This window comes from Melozone crissalis, unplaced genomic scaffold (assembly GCF_028551555.1).
Source record: "Melozone crissalis strain CALT ecotype California unplaced genomic scaffold, PUWL_Pcris_2 ptg000088l_1, whole genome shotgun sequence".
NCBI lineage: Eukaryota > Metazoa > Chordata > Aves > Passeriformes > Passerellidae > Melozone > Melozone crissalis.
In genome coordinates this window covers 3122614-3149326 of record NW_026535865.1, presented here as the reverse complement: position 1 = coordinate 3149326, position 26713 = coordinate 3122614, and the positions used below count along the sequence as shown (strand labels likewise).

The window sequence follows — 26713 nt, the reverse complement described above, 5'->3', positions numbered from 1 at the left end:
CTGCCCCGCGGCCCAGCCGGGCCCTGCCCGGGAATGGTGCCTGGAAAAAATGCGAATTTTATGATTGGCTTTATGCAAATATTCAAATGAATATTATATGTGTTGTGATAGAAAGTGATGCTGTATTAATTCTCTTAAGTACTGTGTTAAATATAGTTTTAGGTTATAAAAAATGTTAAAATAGAAGCTGTGCTATGTAGGATACTTTTTCTAAAGAGAGGACTCGCAGCAAGAAAGCAGCCACAGCACACCTGAATCTTTCAGAGAAAAAGAATTTATTGCCCCATTATCGGAAGAAAGGAACTTCTTCCTGCCTCAAAGGCACTGTTGGGATTCAGAGGAAGAAGTTGACACTGCCCAGACAGAATCCTGTGTTTGAATGGAATTTGTGCATCATGTATGAAGTGTATGAATATGCAACAGGCTGTTGTTTTTAAGGGTTAATCTTCTGTTAACTGTGTCCTTTTTCGGGCTCGTGCTGTCCAGAAAAAGGTACCCGGACTGTCTGTAACTCTTTGTATTTATTGTCTCATATTGTCCTAATCCAAATTGTCCAAGTTATTATTACTCTAATTGTATTACTATTTTCATAACCATTTTATTACTATTAAACTTTTAAAACTTTTTTTTCACACAGCTGCTTCAGCGTGTCCAGAGGCTGGGCACAGAGTCATTCTCACACTGCTGCTAATTAAAGCTGTAAGAACTATCTGGATATTTTGCCTTTTTATAGCAGAGTATCACAGAATCAGAACATCCAGAGCTGGATCCCACAGGGATGATCAGTGCAGCCCCTGTCCCTGCACAGCCACTGCAATACTCCCACCCTGAGCAGCCCTGAGAGCTCCTGGAGATTTGGCAGCCTTGGCACCATTCCCTGGGGAGCCTGGGCAGTGCCCAGCACCCTCAGGGGGAAGAACATTTTGAGTAGATCATCCTTTGAATAAATAAATTTGATTTCATAAGACAGGATCATGGCACTAAGCAGAGCCACTCCCAGCCAAGCTTTTGCTGCTGGACTTGAGATCCTCGTGGGTCCCTGTAGCTGTGATATTTTCTGAAAAATCTTTTCTTTACAATTTTTCCTCTTGAGAAGCTGAGAGGCCTCAGGAACAAAATGTAAACAATGTGGAATGCAACAGGTGAATCTGTGATTGGTCTCATAGAGTTGTTTTTAATTAATGGCCAATCACAGCTTAGCTGGCTTGGACTCTCTGTCTGAGACACAAGCCTTTGTTATTCATTATTTCTTTTTCTATTCTTAGCTAGCCTTCTGATGAAATCCTTTCTTCTTTTAGTATAGTTTTAATATAATATATATCATAAAATAATAAATCAAGCCTTCTGAAACATGGAGTCAGATCCTTGTCTCTTCCCTCATCCTAAAACCCCTGTGAACAATGTCACAGGTCCCTTCCCACCTGGGATATTCAGTGATTCTGGCTGTTTTACACTTGCTGTATCCTCAGATGCTGCAGTTATCCCACCTGATGCACCACATCTTTGTCCCAGTCTCGTGACTCACCTCACTGCAATCTGCTGTCAATCCCTTTGCCGCTTCCTTACGTAAAATGAATAAAATTATTTCTTTCTGGGACGTGAATCAGTGTCTTGATCTTTCATCATCGCTGCATTTGTTTTTAAAAGTTGTTTTACATTTATTTTTGGGAGGAAGGAAAGGATTTTGATCAAAAGCTGGGCTTATGCAACCTCAGGAAGGGATGTGGTTAGAGCTGGTCATGGAAGGCATTAAGAAAATCCTCCTGTGACGCTGCCTCCTGTTTGTCCAGCAGTTCACAGAGAGGTCCCTTCATGCCATGTTTCTGTGTTTGAGCCATTTGATTTGCTAAATGTGGAACAGATCACAGCTGAATTGGTCTTTTCCTTGGCCCTCAACTTCTGGAGCAGCTCCATAACTACCATATGGAGTGATGTTCCCATAACTGCTATGTGAATTTCTTCATTTGCCTCCTCACCCTGAGAGTTGTTTTCTGTTTGGGTGAGGGTTTTGAGCAAAGTGCTGACAGCAGAACTGGCCTTTTCCTGTCACCAGGGGAAATGCACACAGGTATCTGTGACTGCAGAGCTTTCCTGGTGCTGCCTCCTCATTTGCTGCCTCCAATTTAAGTTTTATTTTGATTCCATCTGTCAGCAGATCAAAGTTCTGTCAGAACCACGCCAGCCATGCTGCAAAGGGACTTCCCAAAGAAGTGCCACAGCAGGCCCAGCCTTAACAGGCTTTGATTAACCGCAGGAGAAGTGAGTTTATACCCAGCAAAGCTCCAGCCTCCCTTTAATTCCCCTTGGAGTGTGCTCCTGAGCTGTTTGAGATGGACCAGTGAGCACCAAACCCTGTCTGCTCCAGCCTCAGGTGGGAGCACAGTCATAGATGAGAAATATTTTGAAGGCAGAGGAAGGACAGGCAACCAAGTTCCTAAGGCAGGGAGTGTTGGAGGGAGGTAGAAGGGGACTGAAGTCCCTCACAGAGGGTCAGAGGAGGAAAATTGTCATGGCTGGAGGTGTCCAGGCAGGGAAAACACCTCAGAGAAAGCTGAGCATGTGCCAGGTACCTGAGACAGAGGATACTGCAGCTACCCTGGTGGGGTGACCCTGTAGGTGACAACACTCAGATCTTGGGGCTGCCAGGCTCATGGTGCCACCTGCCCCTTTCTTAGCCCCATCCCAGCGAGCTGAGAGCTGGTTTGTCTCCTCAGGTGAAATGCTCTGCCCAGGAGGGCACAGAACCTCTGTGGGGCTGAGCAGAGAGGAGAGTTCACACCCAAACCCACAAACCCACTGAAACCCAACAGGCAAACTCCCAGGGGAGCTGTGTCCCCACGGGGACCCTGGAAGGGCCCTGTCCCCAGAGGAAGGTGATGAGGTGATGTCCTCCCTCCTCCAGCGCGTGCTGACGCACTCTGAGCTGCCCACACGGCGTGGGCTCTCAGAGCCATCCCTGAGCTCTGCTCTTGGCCCGGCTCTGTGTTGTCACAGGGAACATCTATTTCTCAGCTTGAATGAGGACACAAGGAGGTGTTGTGACAGCAAGAATAAACACGAGGAGATTAGCCCAAAGGCGTGGGTGCCACATCCCTCAGCATGGCAGGAGGCACCGAGAGCCTCTGGGCAGGCCTGGGGTGGAACAGAGCAAGTGGTGAGATCAAACAGAGCCAGAGGCAGCACCAGGGCTGCCTGGGGGATGGGATATTCCCTTATTTTCTGTTTGGATTTTGGTGTCAAGGCCTGCAGCCAAAGGTCAGTGAACAGTAGGACAGCGGGGCTGTGATGAGCAGGCTGTTTTCCCAGAGGTGAGCCCTGTGTTTTTGTTGAGCTGCTCACTCACATGGATTTCCTGAGTGCTGAGCTTGCACTAACTCTGTTTGGGATCGAGGTGTGTTCCAGAGGGATCAGTGGGGGCTGGCCAGCCCTGTCCCTTGGGGTTTGAGTGAGCAGGGTGGCTCAGCTGAACTTGAGAAGCTTTTCTCAGCCTTTCCATGCACATGGCTTTGATTCCTCAGGACCTCTGAGCACAGGGTGGGGAAAATTTCACAACTGCTTCACTCTGTGTGTGAGCAGTGCCTGGGCCCACGAGCCTCGTGCTTTCCTGGATGGATTTGACTCTTTATTTTTCAGGAATGAGACAATCCCTGCTCCACACGTGCTTCAAAGGAACCGTGCACTCACATCTTCCAAGTGCACACAGGCACTCCCATCTGTCCCTAAACACCTCCAAACACCTCAGTTGCAACACTTGGTGGAGTAACAGGGACTTGCATCTGCTCCAGCTCTGCCCCATTACTTTGATGTGACCCTGAGGTGGCACTGCCACCTGTGCTGCTGCAGGAACAGGCACGGGGAGAAGTGCTGGAATCACCCTTGGAGGCACCAGCTGGCTGGCAGAGCTGTTGCTGGGAGTCCCTGTGATTATTCACATTCTTTTGCACGTGGATTTTAGTGCAACTTCTAGGCACAGAAAGCAAAGCTGGTTTTGGAGCTTTCTAAGCTTCTCTCCCATCCCAGCAGTGCCACAGGAATGCCTGAAGCAGGAAGGCCAAGCAGGCTTTCTCTGATTGCCTGTGAGATGTGCCAGCACATGATGATCATCGTGTATCCCCAACTCCCAGCCAGAAACACCAAAATTATATTGGTAATTCTAAAGTTGATAAATCTGATCTTATATTGATAATTCTAAAGTTAATAAACTTGACCTTCAAGAGCTAGAAATCCTAGGCTCATTAACTATGGATACCTGTTATTTTTTTTCATTTCCTAGGAGAAAACGTTTAAATGTTACTCCTTATCACCCACTTTATAACAATATGACTTCTTGGTGTAATCAAACTAAGATTCTTACATATGACAAACCTCACGCAGATTGTTTTAGCAAACTTCCAATTTGATTTCCTAAAGGAATTTGGCTTATCTGTGGAGACAGGGCCTGGCAAGGTATACCCTCAAAAATTTGATTTCCTGAAGGAATTTGGCTCATCTGTGGAGACAGAGCCTGGCAAGGTATACCCTCAAAAATAGATGGTGGCCTGGCTCATCTGTGGAGACGGGGCCTGGCAAAGTATACCCTCAAAAACAGATGGTGGCCCAGCTCATCTGTGGAGACAGAACCTGGCAAGGTATAGCCTCAAAAATAGATGGTCGCCCGGCTCATCTGTGGGGACAGGGCCTGGCAAGGTACACCCTCAAAAATTTGATTTCCTAAAGGAATTTGGCTCATCTGTGGAGATGGGGCCTGGCAAGGTATACCCTCAAAAATAGATGGTGGCCTGGCTCATCTGTGGGGACAGGGCCTGGCAAGGTAGACTCTCAAAAATTTGATTTCCTAAAGGAATTTGGCTTATCTGTGGAGAAAGAACCTGGCAAGGTATACCTTCAAAAATACAGGGTGGCCTGGCTCATCTGTGGGGACAGGGCCTGGCAAAGTATACCCTCAAACACAAATGGTGGCCCAGCTCATCTGTGGGGACAGGGCCTGGCAAGTTATACCCTCAAAAATTTGATTTCCTAAAGGAATTTAGCTCATCTGTGGAGACAGGGCCTGGCAAGATATACCCTCAAAAACAGACAGTGGTGGCGCTTGTGCCACCCCTGGGACAACTTTGCTGGCTGTGCATGTCACCCCTCCCAGCACGTCCCCGTGTCACGTCGCCGGTGTCTGTGACTCAGAGATAAGATGGAGGCCCGTTTTTTTCTCCCTTTAAAAACACATCCCTCGTCACTACAGGACACGAGTCCAACGCTGCAGCACCGCTGCAAAACAAGGGCTCAGTCCAACCCCCAGTGATAAATTCAGGAATTTTGGTGCAGCTTTTTCTGTTCCTCCTTCCCCTGGGCAGCTCCTGGAGCAGTGAGGGCAGCAGGGATGCAGCTGCTGGGGAGGGTGAGGAGGCTGGAGGTGCAGCTGGAGCAGGGCAGGGCCCATGGCGGTGGGGAGCTGCTGCACGGGCGGGTGCAGCTGGAGCTGAGCGGGGCACTGCGGGTGCGGGCGCTGGAGGTGTGTGCCCGCGGGCTGGCCACCGTGCACTGGCTGGAGAGCCACAGCATCGGCCTCAACATCGTCTACCGCGACTACACGGCCTGCCAGACCTTCCTGTACCGCCAGCGGCAGCTCATCCACGGTAAGGCCAGGGCATGGGGTGGGGGGCTGTGCCAGGGTGGAGAGTTGGGATGTCCTCGGGTGGGTCTGTGTGCCAAGTTGTGGGGTTGAGTCCCCTTTGGGTGAGTCTGTGTGCCAAGGCATGGGATTGGAACCCTCTTGGATGGGTCTGTGTGCCAGGGTATGGGTTTGGGATCTCCTTGGGTGGGTCTGTGTGCCAGGGTATGGGATTGGAACCCTCTTGGATGGGTCTGTGTGCCAGGGCATGGCGTTGGAACCCCCGTGGGTGGGTGTGGGATTGGAACCCTCTTGGATGGGTCTGTGTGCCAGGACATGGGGTTGGGATCTGCATGGATGGGTCTGTGTGCCAGGGTGTGGAACTGGGACCCATTTGGACGGGTCTGTGTGCCAAGGTGGGGGATTAGAACCCCCTTGCATGGGTCTGGGTGCCAGGGCATGGGATTGGAACCCCCTTGGGTGTGTCTGTGTTGGGTTGGGACCCCTCAGGCTGCAGGTGTCCCCTCAGAGGCTCCTCTGCCCTGTGGGTATTGCTGACCCACACAGAGCTCCTTGCCCTTCTTCTCACCTTGGCCGAGGGTTGCTCTCTCTCTGCCGCTGGTTTCCAGGAGGCCGATGGCAAAGCCAGGGCTGGGGAACACCAGGGATTTGTGGCTTTTGTTGTGTTTGCACAGGGAAGAGCAAACACGAGTGTCTGTTCACAAGTGTGGAAAGAGCACTTAGTGCCTCAGCCAATGTTTGTTTTCGGGTCCCTGATGCTGGGGCCGCGTGCCCAGCTGGCACGTTGCTCAGATCTGCTGCAGGAGGACAAGCCACTGGCATGCCACAAGCCATTCTTTGTGTGCTTGGCATGAAATGATCCAGAGCTGAGGGATATGGGATGTCTCACTGTCCATCCACTCATTAACTCTGGCTTTTCTTAGGAACATGCACGTCTTTTATCCTCCCCTCCAATAACAGGGTCACAGCCATCCCTCTGTTGCTTTTCCTCCCTCTTTCCCTGTTTCTTGTGGAGATGGCTGTAGGATTTATGCCGAGGGCATTTCAATGTATCAGTAGCCAAGTGCAACCCAGAATTTTACCAGCCCAATCTGGCAAATGTAGATGTTACAGGAATAAAGTGGAGGGATGGAAAGAGGACCTGAGTTGGCTTCCTGGAGGTTTTCCTGTCTCTGGACTGTACTGTAAAGGTAATTTTCTCTATTTCTGGACAACTGTGCCATGCCATCTGCCCCAAACACCTGCACTGCTCTGGAGTTTGTGTCTTTTGGCAGCAGCTCTTCCATGCTGTGCCTAAGGATGTCCCCTTGGCAGCTGCACCTCTACAAAGTGTCCAAATCACAATTAATCCCTTCTCCAGCAGTAAATCTCCTGAGCACTTGGTCATGCAGTCCTTGGTCCATGTCCCATTAGCTCTGAGGTGACAGGGTGAGTTTTATCCCCCATTATCCCTGCAGGGAATGTCTCTAGGGAAGCCACAAGCTGCTGCCAGCACATTTGGATTTTGCTGCTGGGGCTGTGAGCTCCAGGAGCCCTGGAGCCATCTGGGGAAGGGCAAGGGCTGCAGGAATTGCAGGAACTGCACCTGTACAAAGTGTCCAAATCACAATTAATCCCTTCTCCAACAGTGAAGCTCCTGAGCACTTGGTCATGCAATTCTTGTGTCCCATTAGCTCTGAGGTGACAGGGTGAGTTTTGTCCCCCATTATCCCTGCAGAGAATATCTGGAGGGAAGCCACAAGCTGCTGCCAGCACATTTGGATTTTGCTGCTGGGGCTGTGAGCTCCAGGAGCCCTGGAGCCATCTGGGCAAGGGCAAGGGCTGCAGGAATTGCAGGAGCTGCTCACAGGCACCCTGCACACCTGCAGCTCAGAGCTGATGGCTCCTGGCCCTTCCTGACTGCACAGGGACTGCCTGGAGAGCAGAGAGCCTCACCAGAACTTGGGTTTTATTATCTCTGTCCACACACAGATTCCTGTTCTGCCTTGTGAGAGGGACACGTGCGATCACCGGGGTGTTTTATGGGAATGAACAGCAGAGAGGGGCTGTCCTGCAGCCAAAATAACTTCCTTAGGATCCTGCTGTCCGCTGTTCTGTCCCCAACAGCAGCGTGAGGGCCTTCCCGATGTCAGCTGGTGAGAAACGTGCCACCATCCGCCAGCCAGGCCCTGTGACTGCTCCTTTCTTGTTGCTTCTCCACGAGATCAGCCGTGTGTGCGTGGTGTTTAAAAAGCGCAGGTTTTGTCATGGTAACGAGGCAGTGCAGAGGAGGGGAGCTGGGCACAGATAAGCGCCCTCCCTCCTGCTCTCCCCTCAGCTGAGTTTATCTGCAGTTCCCTGGCAGGGTGGTGAGTGCTGGCGCTGGGGTGCTGCGCTGAGAGACAAGAAAAAAGTGTGCAAGGAGGATGTTCAGGCAGGGCCTTTAAACGTGTGTTGTGTAATCTTCTGAGAGAGGGAGCAGGGGGAGAGGAACACAGGGGGTTAATGGGCAAAGGCAGCACAAGGAGAGCCCCGGACTCTTCTGCGTGACATGATGGGAGGATAGGAAACATAAATAATTGTTGTGCAGTGATCTTTTCTCTCTGAGGATCCTGCAGCACTTCCCAAAGGTGTAGTTCCTGCCCTACTGAGAGACAAATATCCAGAAGCCATTTTATTTTCAGAAGAGTTCTGGCATCAGGGCTCTCCTTCCTTTGTGGGGTGGCCTCAAGCAGCACCTTAATCCTTGTTCCTACACAGCAATCCCAAATCTGGCTGGTTCCTCAGCCTGGCAGCACGTGTTTGTGCCAGGCTCTGCTCTGTCCCATCTCACCCCCATCCTGGGCTGCTGCCTTCCCCATTTACCTGCTGCATTCCCTTCTCGTGTGACTCCGAGAGCCACCAGGTCGCAGCAGCGTTTCAGGGAAGGTGCAGCCCCCCATGAGCAGGGCAGGCTGTCAGCTCCTGTCCTGCTGGGAGCAGCTCCAGCCTGGCCAGACTCTAGATGGGGCTGAAGAGTTGGAGATGATGCCCTGAGCGCTGTGCCCGGCCTGGCTGCGCTTGCCTTGGGCACCTGAAAGGAAAACCCTTGGCTGTGCTCCCCACCTGGGCAGGAGAGAGGAGAGACCCTGTCTGGGTGTGGGGGTCCCAGAGGGTCAGTGAGGAGCTGCCCTCCCTCCCTGTATGGCACAGCTGAGGGCATCGCGTGCCACGGGAGGGAGGTTTGGTGTAGTTTAGTTTGGTTGGGTTTAGTTTGGTTTGCAGGGATCTGCATCCCGTGGGCGAGGGCTGAGTCACAGCCCAGGGGTGTGTGCCGGGAGGAGGAGGAGGAGGAGGAAGAGCAGGATGCCAAGCGAAGAGAGGGGCCCAGCCAAGGCTCCAGCCCCTCTCAAGAGCCTCCCCACCTCTCATGTCACTGCAGGGACACCAGGCTCTTTCCCAGAGCTGGTGTCACCAGTGAACTCGTGCTGTGACGTGCCTTCCTTCCTCCTTTCCCTCTCCCTCGGAGCTTTTGCTATGATTCATGTTTGCCCGTGGCAGCAAATGGCCGTGCACATAAAACAAACCACAGTCCCCTTCCCCTGGGGAGGGAGGCAAACAATTCCAGTCCAGCCTTGGAAACAGCTAAAAGCAGTGCCAGGCTTCAGCCCAGCTCATTTTTTCAGAGGCTGTGATCAGCCGAGTTCAGCGCAGCAGCTCCTGCCCGGCATGGCTGGGAGCAACTCAAAAATCCCCAAAACTCAGGCAGCCAAATGCTGAGTAACATTTTTAGTGCCTGTTCTGTCTCATCCCTGGCCTGTGCTGGGGGTGCAGGGCTCTGGTGCTTCACAAACATGACATTCATCCCCAAAGTGGAAGTTTCTAAGGCATAGATTCCTTTTTCTTCCCTTTTACAACATCTCAGGGTGCTGCTGATGGTGATGTCCCCCCTGGGAATCCCCAAAACTCAGGCAGCCAAATGCTGAGTAACATTTTTAATGCCTGTTCTGTCTCATCCCCTGCCCATGCCAGGGGTGCAGGGCTCTGCTGCTCCACAAACACAACAGCCATCCCGAAAGTGGAAGTTTCTAAGGCTGCATTAACCCTTTTGGGGGCACAGATTCCTTTCTCCTCCCTTTTACAACATCTCAGAGTGCTGCTGATGGTGATGTCCACCCTGGGAATCACCAATTCCCACTTTCCACTGTTTTACCCCATCTGAGCACCAGCATGGAGCTGCTCCTGCCCATGCAGGTGGAATTTCTCACTGGGTTTTGGACACCAATCCCAGCAGGATCTGGTGGAAAACTGGCGCTCGCCTGGTTAAAAAGCACAGGGATTGCTCACCCTGTCATTGCACAAGCTGAACCCCAGCCAGTTCTTGATTTCTTAGAACTGAGTGATGTCCCAGGCATCCCCGCGTGTGTCAGGAGCCCAGATCCAGCTGGGGCCGGTTCCCAGCCCTGGGAATGGCTCCTGGGGAGGGAAGGATGTGGGTCAGGGTAGGGTGTGGCCCTCGGCTCTGGCCTGGGGGCACTGGAGGAGGGAGGAATCCCCCCTGACCACAGCCCACCGGGAATGGGATTCTGGTCAAAGATGGGATGGGATGTCAGGACTGGAGTTGCAAGGGGAGTTTGAGGGGCAAGGATGGGGATTTTGGGGGGTAACGATAGAAGCTGGTGAGGGAGCTTGAGGGGCAAGGATGGGAGCCAGAAAAGAGATTCAGGGGACACGGATGGAGGTGGAGGGGAAGTTTGGGGGGCAAGGATGGAAATTAGAGGAGGGCTTGGAGGTCAAGGATGGGGATTTTGAGGGGCAAGGACGGGGATTTTGAGGGGCAAGGTTAGGAGATGGAAAGGAGTTTGAAAGGCAAGGATAGGAGCTGGAGGGGGATTTTGAGGGTCAAGAATAGGAGCTGGAAGGGAGTTTTGGGGGACAAGAACAGGAGCTGGAAGTGAGTTTTGGGGGTCAAGAATGCAGGCTGGAAGGGGATTTTGAGGGTCAATAGGAGCTGGAAGGGAGTTTTGGAGGGCAAGAATGGAGTTGGAGGGAAAATTTGGGAGGGGGCAAGGATGGAGCTGGAAGGGAAATTTGTGAAGCACGTACAGAAGCTAGAGAAGGTTTAGGGTTAAGGATGGGAGCTGCAGGGAGCCTTGATGGCAGCAGACAGGGAGTCTCCCCCGAGCACCAGCAGCGCTCAGCCCCTGCCCAGCCCCGGCCCCGCAGCAATGTCTCGGTGCGGCCCCGGGATAAGTCGGGGAGCCCGGCTGGGACTAGCCCCGGCCCCGCACGGTCCCACCCCGCCGGCGGAGCTCCAGGGGCCGATCCGCACATGCTCCCTGCCTTGTTTTGCTGAGCCCGGCCCGGCCCGTCCCGCCCCGCCGGGGCCGCCCCCGGCCGCGCCGGCCGCTTAAAGCCGGGCTCAGCCGAGCCGAGCCGGGTTCAGCCGCATCGCGCCGGTCTGGGCTGAGCAGCGCCATGATTTTCGATCGCCTCAAACGCTTCTCCATCGTGCTGGAAGGCGCCGAGCGGGACGGCCCGGCCGCCTTCAGCCCCGGGCAGGCCGTGTCGGGCCGCGTGGTGCTGGAGCTGGCGGCGGCCGCGCGGCTCGGGGCGCTGCGCCTCAGGGCCATGGGCGCTGCCCGCGTCCACTGGACCGAGTCCCGCAGCGCCGGCTCCAGCACCGCCTACACGCAGAGCTACAGCGACCAGGTGGAGTTTCTGAGCCACCGAGACACGCTGATGGCACCGCCAGGTACGGCAGACCCTGACCCGGGGGGAGCTCCGGGTGCGGAGCCCCTCTGGCGGGTGAGGGCAGCGGGCACCGCAGGGGCTGGGACAGCGCGGCTGTGGGGCAGCCTCGGCTGGTGAGGGCTCCAGACACCCCAGCCGGCACAAATCGGGGTGCATGGCACCCCAAAACTGCAGGGATCTGGGTGCAGGGGCCAGCCTGGCTGCTGAGGGCTCCAGACGTTTTAGCAGACTGAAATCGGGGTGCATAGCACCCCAAAACTGCAGGGATCTGGATGTGGGGCAGCGTGGGTTGCTGAGGGCTCCAGATACCCCAGCCTGCACAAATCGGGGTGTATGGCACCCCAAAACTGCAGGGGACAGCCTGGGCTGCTGAGGGCTCCAGACACTCCAGCCGGATGAAATCGGGGAGCATGGCATGCCAAAACTGCAGGGATTTGGGTGCCTGGGTTGCTGAGGGCTTCAGACACCCCAGCCGGCTGAAATTGGGGTTCATGGCACCCCAGAACTGCAGGGATTTGGATGCAGGGGACAGCTTATTTGCTGAGGGCTCCAGACACCTGAAATCGGGGTGCATGGCACCCCAAAACTGCAGGGATTTGGGTTTCAGCCTGGCTGCTGAGGGCATGACACACAGACAAGCTGAAATTTGGGTGCCTTAGGGTCTGAGCGCTCTGTGGAGGTCCCTGCAGACACTTCACGTTCTGGTGCACCCCGTAATCTTGGGGTGCACAGCTGGATGATGATGCTGCTGTGCAGGGCACCTTGGCTGGGGACAGTACTCCTTTTCTCTGATCTGTTTATGGCAGGGAAGCGATGTTGGGAAAGTGTGGAGGTTCAGGAGCTTGTTTTGAGCAGCCTTAATGAGCCCTTCAGCCCTGGGGTGCAAATTCTTGAGGGGCATGGGGGCTTGGCTCCCTCCAGCTAGGCATCTTGGTCTCTCACTCCAAAGCTGTGGGGTGAGGTGGCTGAAGGTGAGGGTGAAGGCCGTGGGGTGAGGGTGAAGCACAGCCCACCTGGGGAAGCTGCCCAGCTCTCCAAGGAGGTGCCCCTGGGCCGTGCCCGTCTGCAGACGCACGGAATGCAGACAGTGCCCAGCTCTTGTGTCACAGCTGCTGCGGCTCAGCCCTGGCAGAAACTCTGCTGTGCCCTCGTGCTGCTCCTTGCTGGGTGCTGCACACCTCTGTGACCTGCCTGGGGAGGAGGTTCTGGAGGAGGGAGCTAATCCTCCACAATCTGTTTTGCCCACAGACAATGGTGAGGCCACTGTGCTGCAGGCAGGAAAGCACGAGTTCCCCTTCACCTTCCAGCTCCCCGAGTAAGTTGGCATTTTTGGGGGGAGAGGTCATCTTGAAAATGTGATTTTTTTGAGCAAAACCTTTCTAAAACTTTTTGTTGCTCATGCCCAGAACCCTGGCCACCTCCTTTGAGGGGAAGCACGGCAGTGTGCGCTACTGGGTGAAGGCCAAGCTGCACAGACCCTGGTCAACAGTGAAGAAAGCAAAGAAGGAGTTCACTGTGATTGAACCCATCGACATAAACACCCCTGCACTGCTGGTGAGCTCCCCCTTCTCCACCCCAGAACTCTGACATCCAAAATTTACCCAAAGAGCCCACAGGGAAGGTGTCTGCCTCCCCTTCAGCATCACAATGCAGGCCTGATTTGCTGAGGGAATGTTTCCCCCCTGTAACTTGTGCCCTCCAGCCTTACCTGGGCTGGGCAGAGGTCAGCTGTGCCTCTTTGGTTTTGGAAACTTTAATACATTGCAACAGCTTCTTGCATCAGATACCTGAGAAGTTGCTGATGCTCCCCAGCAGGTTCTTGGTGCCAGGGAGGTGATTGCTGCGAGTTTCATCCTTAGTTACTAAATAGCCAAAATATTTCCCTTTCTCCAGGCTCCCCAGGCAGGTGCTAAGGAGAAACTTGCTCGTGCCTGGTACTGCAACCGTGGCCAAGTGTCTGTGACTGCCAAGATTGACCGAAAAGGCTACACCCCAGGTGAGACCAGGTGCTGGGGCCCTTGAGGAGGGGGTTTGGGTCACTGGGAGCTGCCAGGAAATCAGAGAGCTTTAGTGTGGGCAGCATCCTTGGATGAACCCACGTGCCTGCTCTATCAGACAGCATGGCCAACCCTCAGTTGGGGGTTGTGCAGCAGTTCTTGAGGCAGAACTGGGCTCTGCCTCCCCTCCTCCAACAAATGTGTGTCTGTTTTGGCAGGTGAGGTCATCCCCATCTTTGCTGAGATTGACAACTGCACCAGCCGGGCCGTGGTGCCCAAGGCCGCCATCATCCAGACCCAGACCTTCATCGCCCGGGGCACCAAGAAGCAGAAGAAGTCAGTGGTGACCAGCATCACTGGGGACCCCATTCCAGCTGGGAAGAGGGAGGTGTGGCACGGCCGGGCGCTGAAGATCCCGCCCGTGGGGCCGTCCATCCTCCAGTGCCGCATCATCCAGGTGGAATATTCCCTGAAGGTGAGGGAGCTCTGCAGGGATCCCTTTGTGCCCTTCCAGATTGGGAAAACACCACCAGGCTGAGCTTCCCTGCTCTTCCCTATCTCCAGACTGGGAAAACACCACCAAGCTGAGCTTCCCTGCCCTTCCCTGTCTTGGCAGGTTTGTGTGGATATTCCTGGGACGTCCAAGCTGCTCCTTGAGCTGCCTCTGGTCATTGGGACCATCCCCCTCCATCCCTTTGGGAGCCGCACCTCCAGTGTCAGCAGCCAGTACAGCGTCAACCTGGACTGGCTCAGCACCATCCCAGAGCAGCTGGAGGGTGAGCATCTCCTTCTCCCTGGTCAGGAGAGTGAGACACAAAGTTCTCAACTAGGCCAGTGTGGCTTTTTTCTAACCTAATTTTTGGGTGTGGTGCTCGATTTCCTGGGTTCCTTCCTCAGGGAACTGAGAGGGTTTGGGGAGTAGTGGGTTTGAAGCCCTTTTACCTGCATGTCCCCTATTTATGGAGAGTGTTTGCTATTCCCTGATGGCTCTCCTTTCTCTGCAGCCCCCCCTGAGTACTCAGCAGTGGTGTCCAGCCCCGAGGCCGAGCAGAGCCTGGCTCCCCCGTGCCGCAGCGAGCTCGGGGACATCCTGGAGGGTCCCTTCTTCGCCTACATCCAGGAATTCCGCTTCCGACCACCCCCGCTCTACTCAGAGGTGATTCATCCCTCTGGGCTGGGAGGCTGCTGCAGCCTGGCATGTGCCACTGCTCGGGGTTTTGACTGTGGCCTTGGCTCTGCAGGTGGATCCCAACCCGGCGTCAGACGGCATCCGCCCGCGCTGCATGACCTGCTGAGAGGAGCGCTCTGGCTGCGTGCGGCAGCGTGACGATCCCTGGGGATGGCAGCTTGCAGCCTCACAGCACTGGGGTCTGGGAACGGGCACGTGCCACCCCGACCCTGCTCACAGCTCTCGGCCACTCCTGTCGTCACTGTCCCCAGGCCCAGAGCCAGCGCGGGGCAGTGGCCCCGGCACGGGTAGGAGAACACGAGGAGCCGGGTGGGACACGCAGGGTGCAGAAGTGCCCTGGGATTTTGGGGTTGGAACAGGGAATTCAAGCCCAGATTGCTCTCCCCTTGCCTGCAGTGCCGTGCTCTGAAAACTTCTGTCAGCTCCTGGTGTGCAGAGCAGGAGCTTGGAGGTGTTTCTCAGGATTACTGGAGAGTGTTTGTTTGGATGGTGCTCAGGGCTGGGCCCTGGGGTGATGCAGGTGCTGCCCTTTGCCTGTGGCTCGCCAGGACTGCAGGTCCCCAAGGCAGTGAAAGGTCCTTTCCTGACTGGATGAAATAGAGGGCTCAGCCACTGCTGATAATCTTTGCCACAAGCCTGTGCGCACCTGTGGGGTGAATGGTTTGAGCCACTTAACCAAACTCTGAAGGCCTCCAAGGGCTGATACAAGGACTTGGGGGATGAATTTAAGATCTGTAGCAGTGTTTTGGTGCTGTTTGCTAAGAACAGGAAAGCTGGTTTGTGAGTGTCAGCACCAAACCTGCAGAGTGTGCTGGTGCCTCCCCCAAGATGGGGCTGAAACCAACCCTCAAACTGTGGTACCAGCACAGGGGGCCGGAGCTGTGCCTGGTGGCCAAGGAAGAGAGAGGGAAGCCCGGTGTAAGGCTGGTGGCAGCCACAGGTGCTGATGGAAAGTGTGGAGTTGGTGTGAATCCTTCAGGGCTGGGAGTCCTTGAGGTGTCAGAGGCCCACAGCAGCAGCCTGTGCTCACTGGGTGGGAACCAGTATGGGAAGGGTGAGCTGGGTGTTGTGGTCAGGAGGCAGGGGCTGACCCTGCTCACTGCAGGAGGACCTGAGCAGAGTTTGGGGGCTGAGGACCTTTGCATTCCCTCACTGAGACAATCCCTGGCCGTGCACAAACCGATGCCAGCGTGCCTTGGGCTCTGTGCTGGGGTTGCTCAGATGAGTCTTTTCTATCTGTGAACACTTTTGTAATGACCACTCTTTGTCTCTACTCTTTTTGTACGACTTTTTGGTGGGGAATTTTTTGTCTGAAATAAATTCTTTAAACCAAAACTGTTGCCTGGATAGTTTTCTGTTCTTCCTGTTGTCTGGAGCCATGCTGTGGCTGTTGGGATTTGGAAGTCCATCTCTACCCTGTGCTCAGTCCTGCACTGGGATTAACTGGTCACTCAGCCAGCACTGCTCCCTGTGTGTTTGGTCCCTTGAACCTCCAGCTCCTCCACATCTGGGCAGTTTGGGCACTTTTCCCCTTACCTGGGATGCAGGGTTATGAGCAAACCTGTTGTATTTTTCCACACTTGCTTCCTGTTTATGTCCAGGCTCTGGGAGGACAGACACATTCTCCTCCTTCCTGGAATCCTGGCAGGGACCCAGCAGGTCCAGCTGGGAGCTGGGACACTCCTGCATTGGCTCAGCCAGTCCCAAGGAGGGCTGGGATCAGCCCCATGCTGTGCTGCCTGGGAGGATCAGGGAAGGCTCCTTCACCTGCTTCCTTGGGCTGGAATTTGGTTTTTCACAGCATTTCTGTGCTCCACATCTCCACTGAGCATGGCAAATCTTGGTGCATGCAAGGCAGGGTTTGAATCAGGGCTTTAGTTTTGTCTTCCATGGATTGTGCTGCTTAAAAATGCTGCCACTGGAATGTGATTTTCCCCCCCACACTTTTATTTTTTTTTTATTTGCTGAGCTGCTCAGCCCCGCAGCTGCATCAGAGCACGTGCTCCTGCCCTGGGCCAGAGGAGAGAGCTTGTCCCTGTGTGTGTTTGCCTGTGAGAACCTGGTGCTCCTGCAACCTTTATTCAAATCTGCTTTTTATTTGGCATCCCTGGCGCTCTGATTAATTTTCCCTGGGGGAGGATTAACCAGCCTCGCAGGGAATTTGTTTGCATCCCCGTTTGGGGGGATCGTGTCTGGATCTGCCGCTGGCAGCAACAACAGCAGTGCCTGGTGTGCTGTGGCCTCTTGGGGCTTTTTTGGTGACATCAAAGGCGACACGAAGCACAGCACTCCGCCCCTCAGGTGAAGATGTCCCCGAAGGCAGCCCTGTGATCCCAGCCTGCCACAAGGGAGCCATTCTGTGCCATCAGGGGGCTGCTGGTCAGCCCTGCATCATCTGCCCCGGCTGCACAAGGGGCTGTTTATTCCCGGGGCCCGAGGGGGAGGCGAGTGCCCAGGCCCCCGTGCCTGTCCTGCCGAGTCTCTCTGTGAAATGAGTCACACGGTGACGGGGACAGGCCAGCAAGGCCGGTGGGCAGCGCTCCCGGTGCCCGTGTGGCAGCGATCTGTCCAGCTGGGATTCTTGTCAACGCCCCCAGGCTTTTCCGTACAGTCGGGCAGTAGCGCAGCGAGGTTGGGGGGCGATGGCCAAGCTGGGGCTCCTGCCAGGAAAGGGCTGCACTCATCCTGAATCCTCAATCCTGAACCCTGGAGGGGCTAAAAATACCTCGTCTGGACGCTTGGAGCCAGGGCACGGTGCGGACCCTTCCAGGCAGCGCTTTCACAACTGCTGGCAGCGCTGCAGCCTCCTGTTGTTTATCCGCCCCGGCTCCAAAGTCCTGATTGAGCAGCCCGGGCCGATCCAGGTTTATTGGCCCGGGGGGCTGGGGCTGCCCGGGGGGCTGCGGAGCCGGAACGGCCCCGCGGCAGCACCGGGACCGACCCCGGCCGGGAGGCGCGTGATGCAATTACAGTGCCGGGATTATTTATAGCTCTTGGCCCCGTGCGCTGGAAAATGCTGCCCGGACCGTCCGTCAGAACCTGCTCCTTGCGAGGGGCACGGAAACCACCCCCTGCTCCTCTAGCCTGTCAGTTTTGCTTTTCAGCCCCAAAATTCCGGGGAACTGAAATCCCAAAATTCCCCCGCAGAGCTGCTGGGAACCCCCTCCCCAGAGCAGCTCACGGCTCTGCAGGGACACCCCGATCCTGCAGCCCCTTTCTGCAGCATTTTGAGGCTCCCCTTTCCCCCAGCCCCCGGAGGATGCTCGGTGCCATCACGGTGGCCCAGCCGAGGCTGCTGTCCGGTGACCGGGGGTCGGTGGCGGGGGGACAGTGACACGCCAAGCCTGTGGCCGTCCCGGCGCTGCCAGGGACAGAATGTGCCGGGGCTGGCTCAGCCCTGCGAGGGCCGGGATTAACTGAGCCGCTGCTGCCTCCGGCCCGGGCTCCCGTCCAGCTCTCAAAACAAGCACCGCCTTCCCCCATCGCAGCTGGGCCGAGCCCTGCGGGGTGCAGCTCACCCCAGAACTGCCCAGGGGCACCCACCGGGGGCTCATCTGTTTGTTTGCACGGGGATGATAAATCCACGTTTTGGCTGGAGTGGAATGGCCATGCACTGGGGTCGGGGTTCAGGCGCTGCCCAAATTCAGCATCAGGGATGCTGGGTGGGCAGCAGGAGGCTCAGGAGCGTATGGGGCATATGGGACCTGCCCAGCCCGGGTTACGGGGGACTCCAGCAGCACCAGGCCTTGCTGTGGGTTGGCTCCAGGGCTGAGCCTTGCCCTGGCAGCATTTTTGGGGTCGGGGCTCTGAGGTTCCCCCTTGTGCGGCACAGCTCTGCCAGGGCTCCGGGAAGCAGCCGCGCACCCCGACATGCCGGGGCGGCACCGCTCTGCCCTCCGCCCGCTGACTCAGCCGCTGTTTGCCGGAGCTGCTCCCGCCCACGGAAACCGCAGGCAAAGTCCCCGCATCCCAGCACCACCGGGGCCTTCCCCGCCGGCTCGACAGGAATCGCAGCTTTTCCCCAGCCTGGTGCGGGCAGAGAGCCCCTCTGGCTGCGGGGAAATGCTGCAGAGAAACCGCAGGATTTTTTTTTTTTTTTAAATTCCAAACCGGTTTTTTAATGGCAAAAAACGGGGTTTGGAGTGGCCGGGTGGCCGTGTTGCACGTGCCACATGTCCCCTGTGAGCATGGTGCCAGCAGCATGGTGACATCACCGGGACACGCCACAAACCCCGATGATGACCGGTGTTGTCTTTGCAGCGAACCGCCACTTTTATTCACTATATCAAAACCAACCCTTTGGTTTTTTTAGCGTCTGACCCCTCATTTGGGGTCCCCCGCTGTTGGCACTGCCCGGCCCCTTTGCACAGTCACTCTTCACTCCCTCCCTTCCTCAGGCAATGGAAAATTTTTGTGACTTTTTGACTTTCCTCCAGTTGTTTGGGAGCGAGGAAGGGGCCGGTGCCGCGCACAAACATGTCTATGTATAAACACTGAGACCGTGCCAGGGCCGGAGCCGCCGGCACCGGACCCTCCCCACGGAGCCGGGTGTCCCCTCTCCTGCCGGGACCCCAGACTGGCGTTCCATGCTCGGTGACCCAGAGCCGTCCCCTTGGGGACGCAAATATTTTGGCTTTGTTAAAAAAAACAACAATAACAACGCTTAAAGAAAATAAATCTTCCCCTCCGGGGTCATCCAGCGGCGGCACGTGATGTGTTGGCACACAAACAGCGAGCTTGGGGACGGGGCACGGCTCCCACGCCACGCGTGAGTGGCACGGCCGTGCCCTGTGCCAGGGATGTGGCACCATGGACTTTGCTCCCAGCGCTGCTCCACACCCGGCTGGGGCTGCCAGCACTGCCAGGAGCCGCTGCACAAACCACAGAGGAGTCACTGTGCAGCCACGGGTGGGCTGGCATGGACAGGAGGACGTGGCATGGTGACATCCCCCACCGTGTCCGATGTGGGACAGTGACATTTCCCTTCATGGCCTGGGGAAAGTGGCACGGTGACATCCTGTGCCATGCCCAGGGCTATGTGGCACGGTGACACCCCCCAGCATGCCCAGGATGTGGCACAGTGACATCTCCTGCCATGCCCAGGGGGACGTGGCACTGTGCCATCTCCCACCATGCCCAGAGGGATGTGGCACGGTCGGTGACATCCCTCACCATGCCCAGGGGTATATGGCATGGTGACATTCCCCACCATTGCCCACAGTGACATCCCCCGCCATGCCAAGGATGTGGCATGGCGACATCCCCAGCCGTGCCCATGGTGACAATTGCCATGCCATGCCCATGGGGATATGGCACTGTGACATTCCCCGCCGTGCCCAGAGGGGATGTGGCACGGTGACACCCCACACTGTGTCCGATGTGACACTGTGACATCTCCCGTTGTGTCCAGGGGGATGTGGCACTGTGACATTCCCCGCTGTACCCAGGGGGATGTGGCACAGTGACACTCCACGCCCTGACCCCTCAGACAAAACCCTGTTCGTGTGGCACCAGGGGCACCACAGTCACTGCTCTGTGTGTCGGTGGGGACACAGCTGTCCCCAGCTGAGAGGCCGGGAGTGCGTGGCTGTCACCCTCACTGTCCCTGTCACCTCAGCCGTGACCGGACAGCCTTGTCAAACCCCACGCCTCTGATCCTCCCTGCCACGCCCCAACCCCAAACCCTTCACAAACCGGGTTGAGCTCCTTTTTTCTGTCCTATCACCCTGCAAGAAGCAGCAAATTCGAGCTGATTTCAACAACAAACAAAAAACCAAACTCATCCCAAGCTCGGTTTGGGGAGGAGAGGGCTCCAACCACCACCAGCATCCTGCAATGAGCCCCCTCCCCATTTCCCTCCACCTGAAGGCGGTTATCTCTAAATTCGCGGGGTTATCTTTAAATTCGCGGGGTTTTGTGAGCAGGGAGAGGGATTTTCCTGCCGAGCAGCGCTGTAAATGCCACCGCATCCCGGCCAGCGATGGAGCAGCGATAGCCCGAGGGGTCCGGGCTGGTTGGAGGTGGCTGTGCCGGGCAGTGCCGGTGGGGAGGGCGGCTGTGGTGCTGCGGACAGACCCGGAGGGGCTCCAGCCGGTTCCCTCCGCTTTCCCGGCGGTTTTGGCGTGTGAAGAAATGAGGGAGAGTGAATCTGCCTGCAAAGAGCTGGTAAACACCCTGCGAGAAGGGGGGGCTGCTCTTGCTCCTGTGTTTATCTTTGCAAAGCTGGGATGAGACAGATGGGGGAGACTGCTGGGAAAAGGCGATTTTTGGGGGGGGCTCGCTGGTTATCGGGTTGTCCTTAGCTCAACTCTGGCCGTCTGCTTGAGCAAAATATGTTTGTGCTGCGAAACCTCCGGCCAAGGGGGCAGGGAGGGAGCGCGTGTGCGATAAGGGCGCAGCGTCCTCCCCTTCCCGATCACCCGATACCCGCGGCCGCCCGCCTCCCGACACCCTGAGTTTATGATTCCTTTTACTACTGTTGTAAAGTTTCCTTTGAAATAAAACAACAAAACGAAAAAAAAAAATATCCCGTAATTCAATAGCGGCTGCCAAAGCCTGGAAAGCTCCGGCCGTGCCAGGGGCTGAGCTGGCCATGCGAGAACATTGAAACTGCAGGAAAGAAAACGCTTCCTGCCATGGGTGTGCAGGGAGAAGATGGCTTTGGTTTATTAACCACTTCTCCCCGCTGGCATGCTGCGGCTCGCAGCATCCCCGAGGGGTTTTCAGTGATCTGAGCATCCCCCAGGGCAGCTCCGAGCCCCTCTGGGCGCGGGGGGGAGATGACAAATTCACTTTCGCTGCTGTTTGGAGTCGTTTTTCCGTGGCAGGGTTTGGAAGCAGCCGCGGCCCGGGTGAGGCTGCTGCAGCTGACGCGAGCAGGAAAGAGCCGAGGCCTGTTTGCGAGGCAGAACCGAGCTGTTGTTGTTGTTGTGACACCGGACTGGTTGCAAAACGCTGCCGCTGAAACCCCCGTGACTTTCAAAACAAGCTGAGCCCAGCTGTCTGTCCACATGTGTCCGTCTGTCCAGCTGTGGGTCCTGCAGCCCCTTCCCCCAGGGGAAATAACCCAAAGAATTGCCTGTACCAGCAGTCCTTTGGATTATTTTCTGGGAGAGAAAAGAGTCCCAGAAGCGTTTTTTAGCTAGGAAAACCCCAATTCCCCAGCAGCAGAAGTTTCCTACCACAGGGCTGGATATCCTGCTCAGAGGGGCTTTGCAGTGCTTGGGGATGGATGAGCTGAGCTGTCTGCTGCCTTTGAGTTCTGCTTCAAATAAAATAATTAATAGGAAAAAAAATCCCAGGGATCAGTTTGTTTGCTTAGGGATTAAGTCAGCTAATCTGCCTGGCAGCGGGTGGCATTGTGGAGGTGGTGGCACTGGTGGCTTTTTGCCCAGCAAATAATCCTGCCCCTGGCCATGGCTGCTGGTCAGGCTGGGCTCAAACTTCTCCCTGGCATCAGCTTTTCTCCAGGATGGGGTTTGGGGAGCAGGAAATAGTGTTGGGTGCAGGGAAAGGGTTGGGAGAGGGATGGATGGATGAGGGAAGGGATGGATGGATGAGGGAGGGGGTGGCAGGGTTGTGACCTTCTCCTCTGCCCCTGTTAGAGCCAGGCTGGTGGCTCCACAGGGCTTCCCCGAGGCTGGAAAACAGGTTAGACTTCTCAACCTGGGAGCAAAACAACTTAATCTGGTGTTAAATTATCAGTCTGGGCCTGCAGGGATGGACCTCTGCTCCTGCAGGCGCTCAGACACCCCAAGAGCTGATGCTGATGGGGCCTCAGCAAACCCCTCTGGGTACTTTGTGTTCTATCTCTGAGATCACATCCCCCAAAATCAAGAGGAAATGGCTTCAAGTCACACTAGGGAAGAAATTAGGAGAAATTTCTTCATGGAAATGGTTGTCAAGCCCTGGCACAGGCTGCCCTGGGCAGTGGTGGAGTGACAGCCCTGGAGGGATTGAAAAGCTCTGTGGCTGTGGCACTTGGGGACATGGGTGAGTGGTGGATCAGTAACTGGACTCGATGATCTCAGAGGGCTTTTCCAGCCTTAATGATCCAGTGATTCCATAAAATCTGGGAGCCAAGAGCAAATCCCCAGGCTGCCCAACCGCCCTGCAGCTCCTTCCCCAGCTGCTCCTTGGGATGCAGGGCTGAATTTTCCACTCTACAGGAGCAAGTGGAGCCAGGTCAATCCCTGTGCCCGTGTCCCCAGTGCCATTTGCTTTTGGGGACACAGCACAGGGACCCTGTGGGAACAGGGAGAAAAGGGTTTTTCCTTTTAGGGCAGGGATAATTGTCACCAGTGGTGTGTGGGCACTGCTGGCTGTGAACAGGGGACCCCATGGAGTGATTTTGGGGTTGATGCATCCTCATGGCACCGGGCTGAGCTTTGTCTTCCCTGCTGTGGTGGATTTTGGCTGCTTATCCCAGAGCTGTCCCCTGTTGGTGTAATGAGTGCCCTGCTGGGTGTAATGAGCTGTGGGTGGCAGTGGCTCCTGCCAGGCCTCACCAATGCCCTGTGGCACATCTGGGTGCTGTGCTGAGACAGAGGAGCTGGCAAAGCCACATCCTGCCTGCCAAAACTGGCCTTGGGTCACCAAGCTCAGTGTGGCGCCTGGGGACTCATTTGGGAACCAGTCGTGTGAAATTTAAACTAATTAGCAAGTCCTGAGCTGCTTTCTAGCACTAATTGGCAAGCCTGGCTTGATTAGCTTTCCCTGGCACGTCCGTGGCTCCACGTGGCAGAGCACTGCCCAGCTTGGGACACCTGTGGGGGAAAATGCACGGGGCCACCGGCGGGGACAGAGCCATTGGTGGGGACAGGGCCATCCCTGAAGGGTCAGAGGGGATGTGAGTGGCACCACGGATGGCATGGGACCCCATGAGGGGGGTTTTGTGTCCCCTCCCTGCCCAGGGTGTTTTTGATGCCTGGCTGTCCTGCTGTGACCTCGTTCCGTGGCTGCAATGATTAACTGGCACGGCTGGCACCGAGCCTGGCCGTGTGTTTACTGCTGCCACCCGAGCGTGCTGAGCTGCCAGTGACCCTCAGCGCTTCTCCTCTTCGCCCTGACCCCCAAAACCCGCTGTAAACAGGGGCTGGGGCTGAAACCCGAGCGTGCCTCCGTGTCTGTAACCGGATACTTCCTCCACATGAGCCTGGTGTGCTCTGAGGAGAGCCTGGCATCGCCCAAACCCAACAAAATCCCTCAATCTGATCTCTGTGCCGGGTTTCTGCATGGCAGGATGCCAGAGCTTCCCCCTCCAGCCCATCCCCAGGGATCTGGGGGCTGGAGAGGCACGGGGGGCTGGCACAGCCTCTGCCGCACAGGCAGGGAGGGAGAGGTGGATTTGTTCTGCAGAGAGGTTGGGGACGTGGGGCTGGTGCCACCTCGTGGCTCCACGGGCAGCTGAGCCGGGCAGCGGTGACACGGCCCTGGTGACATGGTACTGGTGACACTGCACTGATGGCACGGTACTGGTGACACAGCGCTGGTGGCACTGCATTGGTGACACGGTGATGGTGGCACAGTGATGGTGGCACGGCGCTGGTGACACTGCCTGGCGGCACTGCATTGGTGACACGGTGATGGTGACACAGCGCTGGTGGCATGGTGATGGTGACACTGCCTGGTGGCACCTCACTGTGACATGGCCCTGGTGGCACAGTGACTGCACTGGTAGCACACTGATGGTAGCACTGCGCTGGTGGCACCGCACTGACGGCACTGTCCTGGTGACATGGCCCTGATGACACAGCCCTGGTGGCACGGCACTGGTGGCACGGCGCTGGTGGCACGGTCATGGGGTCCTCTCGTGAGCTTAGTTGTTAATTGCTGCCCCAAGATGTGCAGGATTTCTCTGTTTCAGCCAGCACATCTAAAGGATGAGTCAGAACCCTTCAGTTTTTGGTCTTGAGGTTGTTTATTAATTCTTGTCTATAAAATTTTCTTTCTGCCCAGCCGAGATCTGCTCAGCAGGGCAGCCACAGGGCACTCTCTGTGTTGTCCTTTTATACTACAAACTGCCTATAACATATTTACACTTAATTCCCAATACCTATCACCATGTTAGACAGTGCACTTCTACTCTAAACCAATCCCAAAGTGCCAACATCACTGCAGGAAATGGAGAACAAGAAGAAGAAGAAGAAAGGCTGGACACACCCAAGTCCCTCCATCTTGTCCCCAAACCCCCCATTCTAAAAACCCTAAAATCTACATTTTCACCCGGTGATAATTTTATTATTATACTATTTAAATTTCTGTGACTTTCATGTCCTCATACAAAGCTGGTAACTTGCTCCAGGGGTCAAAATCAAATCCCCAGGTGCTCTGGGCTGCATGTCAGGGTCTCCAAGCCCCCTGGCAAGGTTCTCAGCAACTCTGGACACCCAGAGGGATGCACTGAGTTCAGACAGGGTCCCATCTGGTGTGACAGTGTTCACAGAGGGAAGAGATGAGAATGTTGACTCTATGTTCAGAAGGCTTGATTTATTATTTTATGATATACATTACATTAAAACTATACTAAAAAGAATAGAAGGAAAAGTCTCAGCTCAGAAGGCTAGCTAAGCTAAGAATAGAAAGGAAAGAAAGAAAACAAAGGTTTCTGGCTCGGACAGAGAGAGAGAGCGCCAGCTTTTCCGTGACTGATCATTAATTCTAAACATCTACATGAGACCAATCACAGCTGCACCTGTTGCATTCCACAGCAGCAGATAACCATTGTTTTCATTTTGTTTCTGAGTCTTCTCATCTTCTCAGAAGGAAAAATCTTAAAGAAGGATTTTAATGGAAAGATGTCTGCGACAATCTGGATGAGACCCCAGCCATGGGAGCTCATGGCAGCACCGCATCCCTGCGGCACCAGGAGTGTCCCCACAGCCGAGCCCCCATCCTTGGGCAGGTCTGGCTGCAGGAGCCGCCCCAGCTCTGTCTCCACCGGGCCCCGCCGCGGTTTCCGCCCGCGGGCGCCGCTCTGCCAGCGCAGTTTGAGCGAAACACTCTGCAAAAAACACGAGTGGAGCCACGAGCAGCAGCGAGGAGGCCGCGTGTCAGTGCCTCACACACACACACACACACACACACACCACACTGTGCGCCTGGAGTTCCCCGTGATACCAAACCCACGGCGCTCTTGGGTTCTGAACATTTTTTTCTTTTGCTCTGTCAGCAAGAAAACACCGCTGCGCCAGGAACAGCAAACCACAGATTGCTTTTCATCTCCTTTCTGTCCCAGATAAGGCCCCAGGCGGCGGCGTGGCCCGACGGGAAGGGGCTGGGGGGGCCCCCATGGATCACCCCCATCCTGGCTGCCTGGCTGTGCCCTCCCCAGCCCCATGTATTGAACCCCGGCTCTAAATCCTTGCTGTAATCTGCTGGGGTCAGGCAAGGAAAAACCATCTCAGCCCTGCTGTTTGGTGCAGTTATTTTAATTTTTTAATGTTTGTATTTAATTTTGTTTTCTGTTTTTTTTTTCCAGTTATTTTTTTGCGGGGTGGGTTTTGTTTTTTGGTTTTTATTTTTTGGGTTTTTTTGGTAGCTGGTGTTTAGTGCTGGGGCTTTTTGCATCCCCACCAAGATGCTGGTTCCAGAGGCAGCAGCCACCTGGGATGAAGCTCTACCTCTCCTCCCAGTCCAGGCATGGAATACCCTCGGTCCTGGCCAAATTCTGCAGCCAAACCTTCGCTCAGGTTTTATCACCACTGAAAGGTTGACACTGGGAATTACGAGGCAAAAACCAGTCCTGGTGCAACACTGCATCCAGAGGCATCACCTTCCATGCCCTGGAAACCAAAAACCCCCCTGGAAGTGCTGGTGCCACCCTGGCCTGGCCCCTCAGTGTCCCACAAAGACACTCAGCACTGCAGGGATCACCCCGTGCCCGTCCCCACTGCTCCAGCCTCCCGATGGCTGTGGCACCTCCCCTGGCCTGGGATCCCATCCTTCCTCATCTGTGATGTCTTGGTTTGGAAAGACAGGAGTGTGCTAAGGAAGGTAGGAGCCTCCCCTGAAATGGAGAATGTAAACCTTCCCCACCCCTCCAAATTGCTGTAAATTTTAAATTAAGGGGCCCTCAGGCAAAAATATGGGAGCAGGAAATAACAGTTCTTTAATAGGGAAAGGAAAAAAAAAAAAGATAAAATAAACCATGCAGTACACTAGAACAACACTGCCAGAGTCAGAACACAA

At 55.4% G+C, this 26713-nt stretch overlaps 2 protein-coding genes across 2 annotated transcripts in view; both read left to right on the top strand.

Annotated features, from left to right (window-relative positions):
* The window catches only part of USE1 (unconventional SNARE in the ER 1), a 190183-nt gene that overhangs the window by 144936 nt on the left and 18534 nt on the right, over nt 1-26713 (top strand). The gene's annotated exons all lie outside the window — the stretch shown is intronic.
* Nucleotides 11016-15135, top strand: ARRDC2 (arrestin domain containing 2). Its single transcript, XM_054291202.1, has 8 exons — nt 11016-11339; nt 12587-12653; nt 12745-12892; nt 13232-13334; nt 13554-13810; nt 13952-14111; nt 14340-14491; nt 14577-15135. Exons 1-8 carry the CDS (start codon nt 11063-11065, stop codon nt 14628-14630), a joined length of 1218 nt encoding a protein of 405 aa, XP_054147177.1. The 5' UTR covers nt 11016-11062; the 3' UTR covers nt 14631-15135.

Bases quoted from the DNA above. Each gene is read 5' to 3' on its own strand.
- ARRDC2 (XM_054291202.1), top strand. From the start codon at position 11,063: ATGATTTTCGATCGCCTCAAACGCTTCTCCATCGTGCTGGAAGGCGCC. The intron at 14,112-14,339 runs GTGAGCATCTCC...CTTTCTCTGCAG, and splicing joins CATCCCAGAGCAGCTGGAGG to CCCCCCCTGAGTACTCAGCA. The intron at 14,492-14,576 runs GTGATTCATCCC...TTGGCTCTGCAG, and splicing joins CACCCCCGCTCTACTCAGAG to GTGGATCCCAACCCGGCGTC.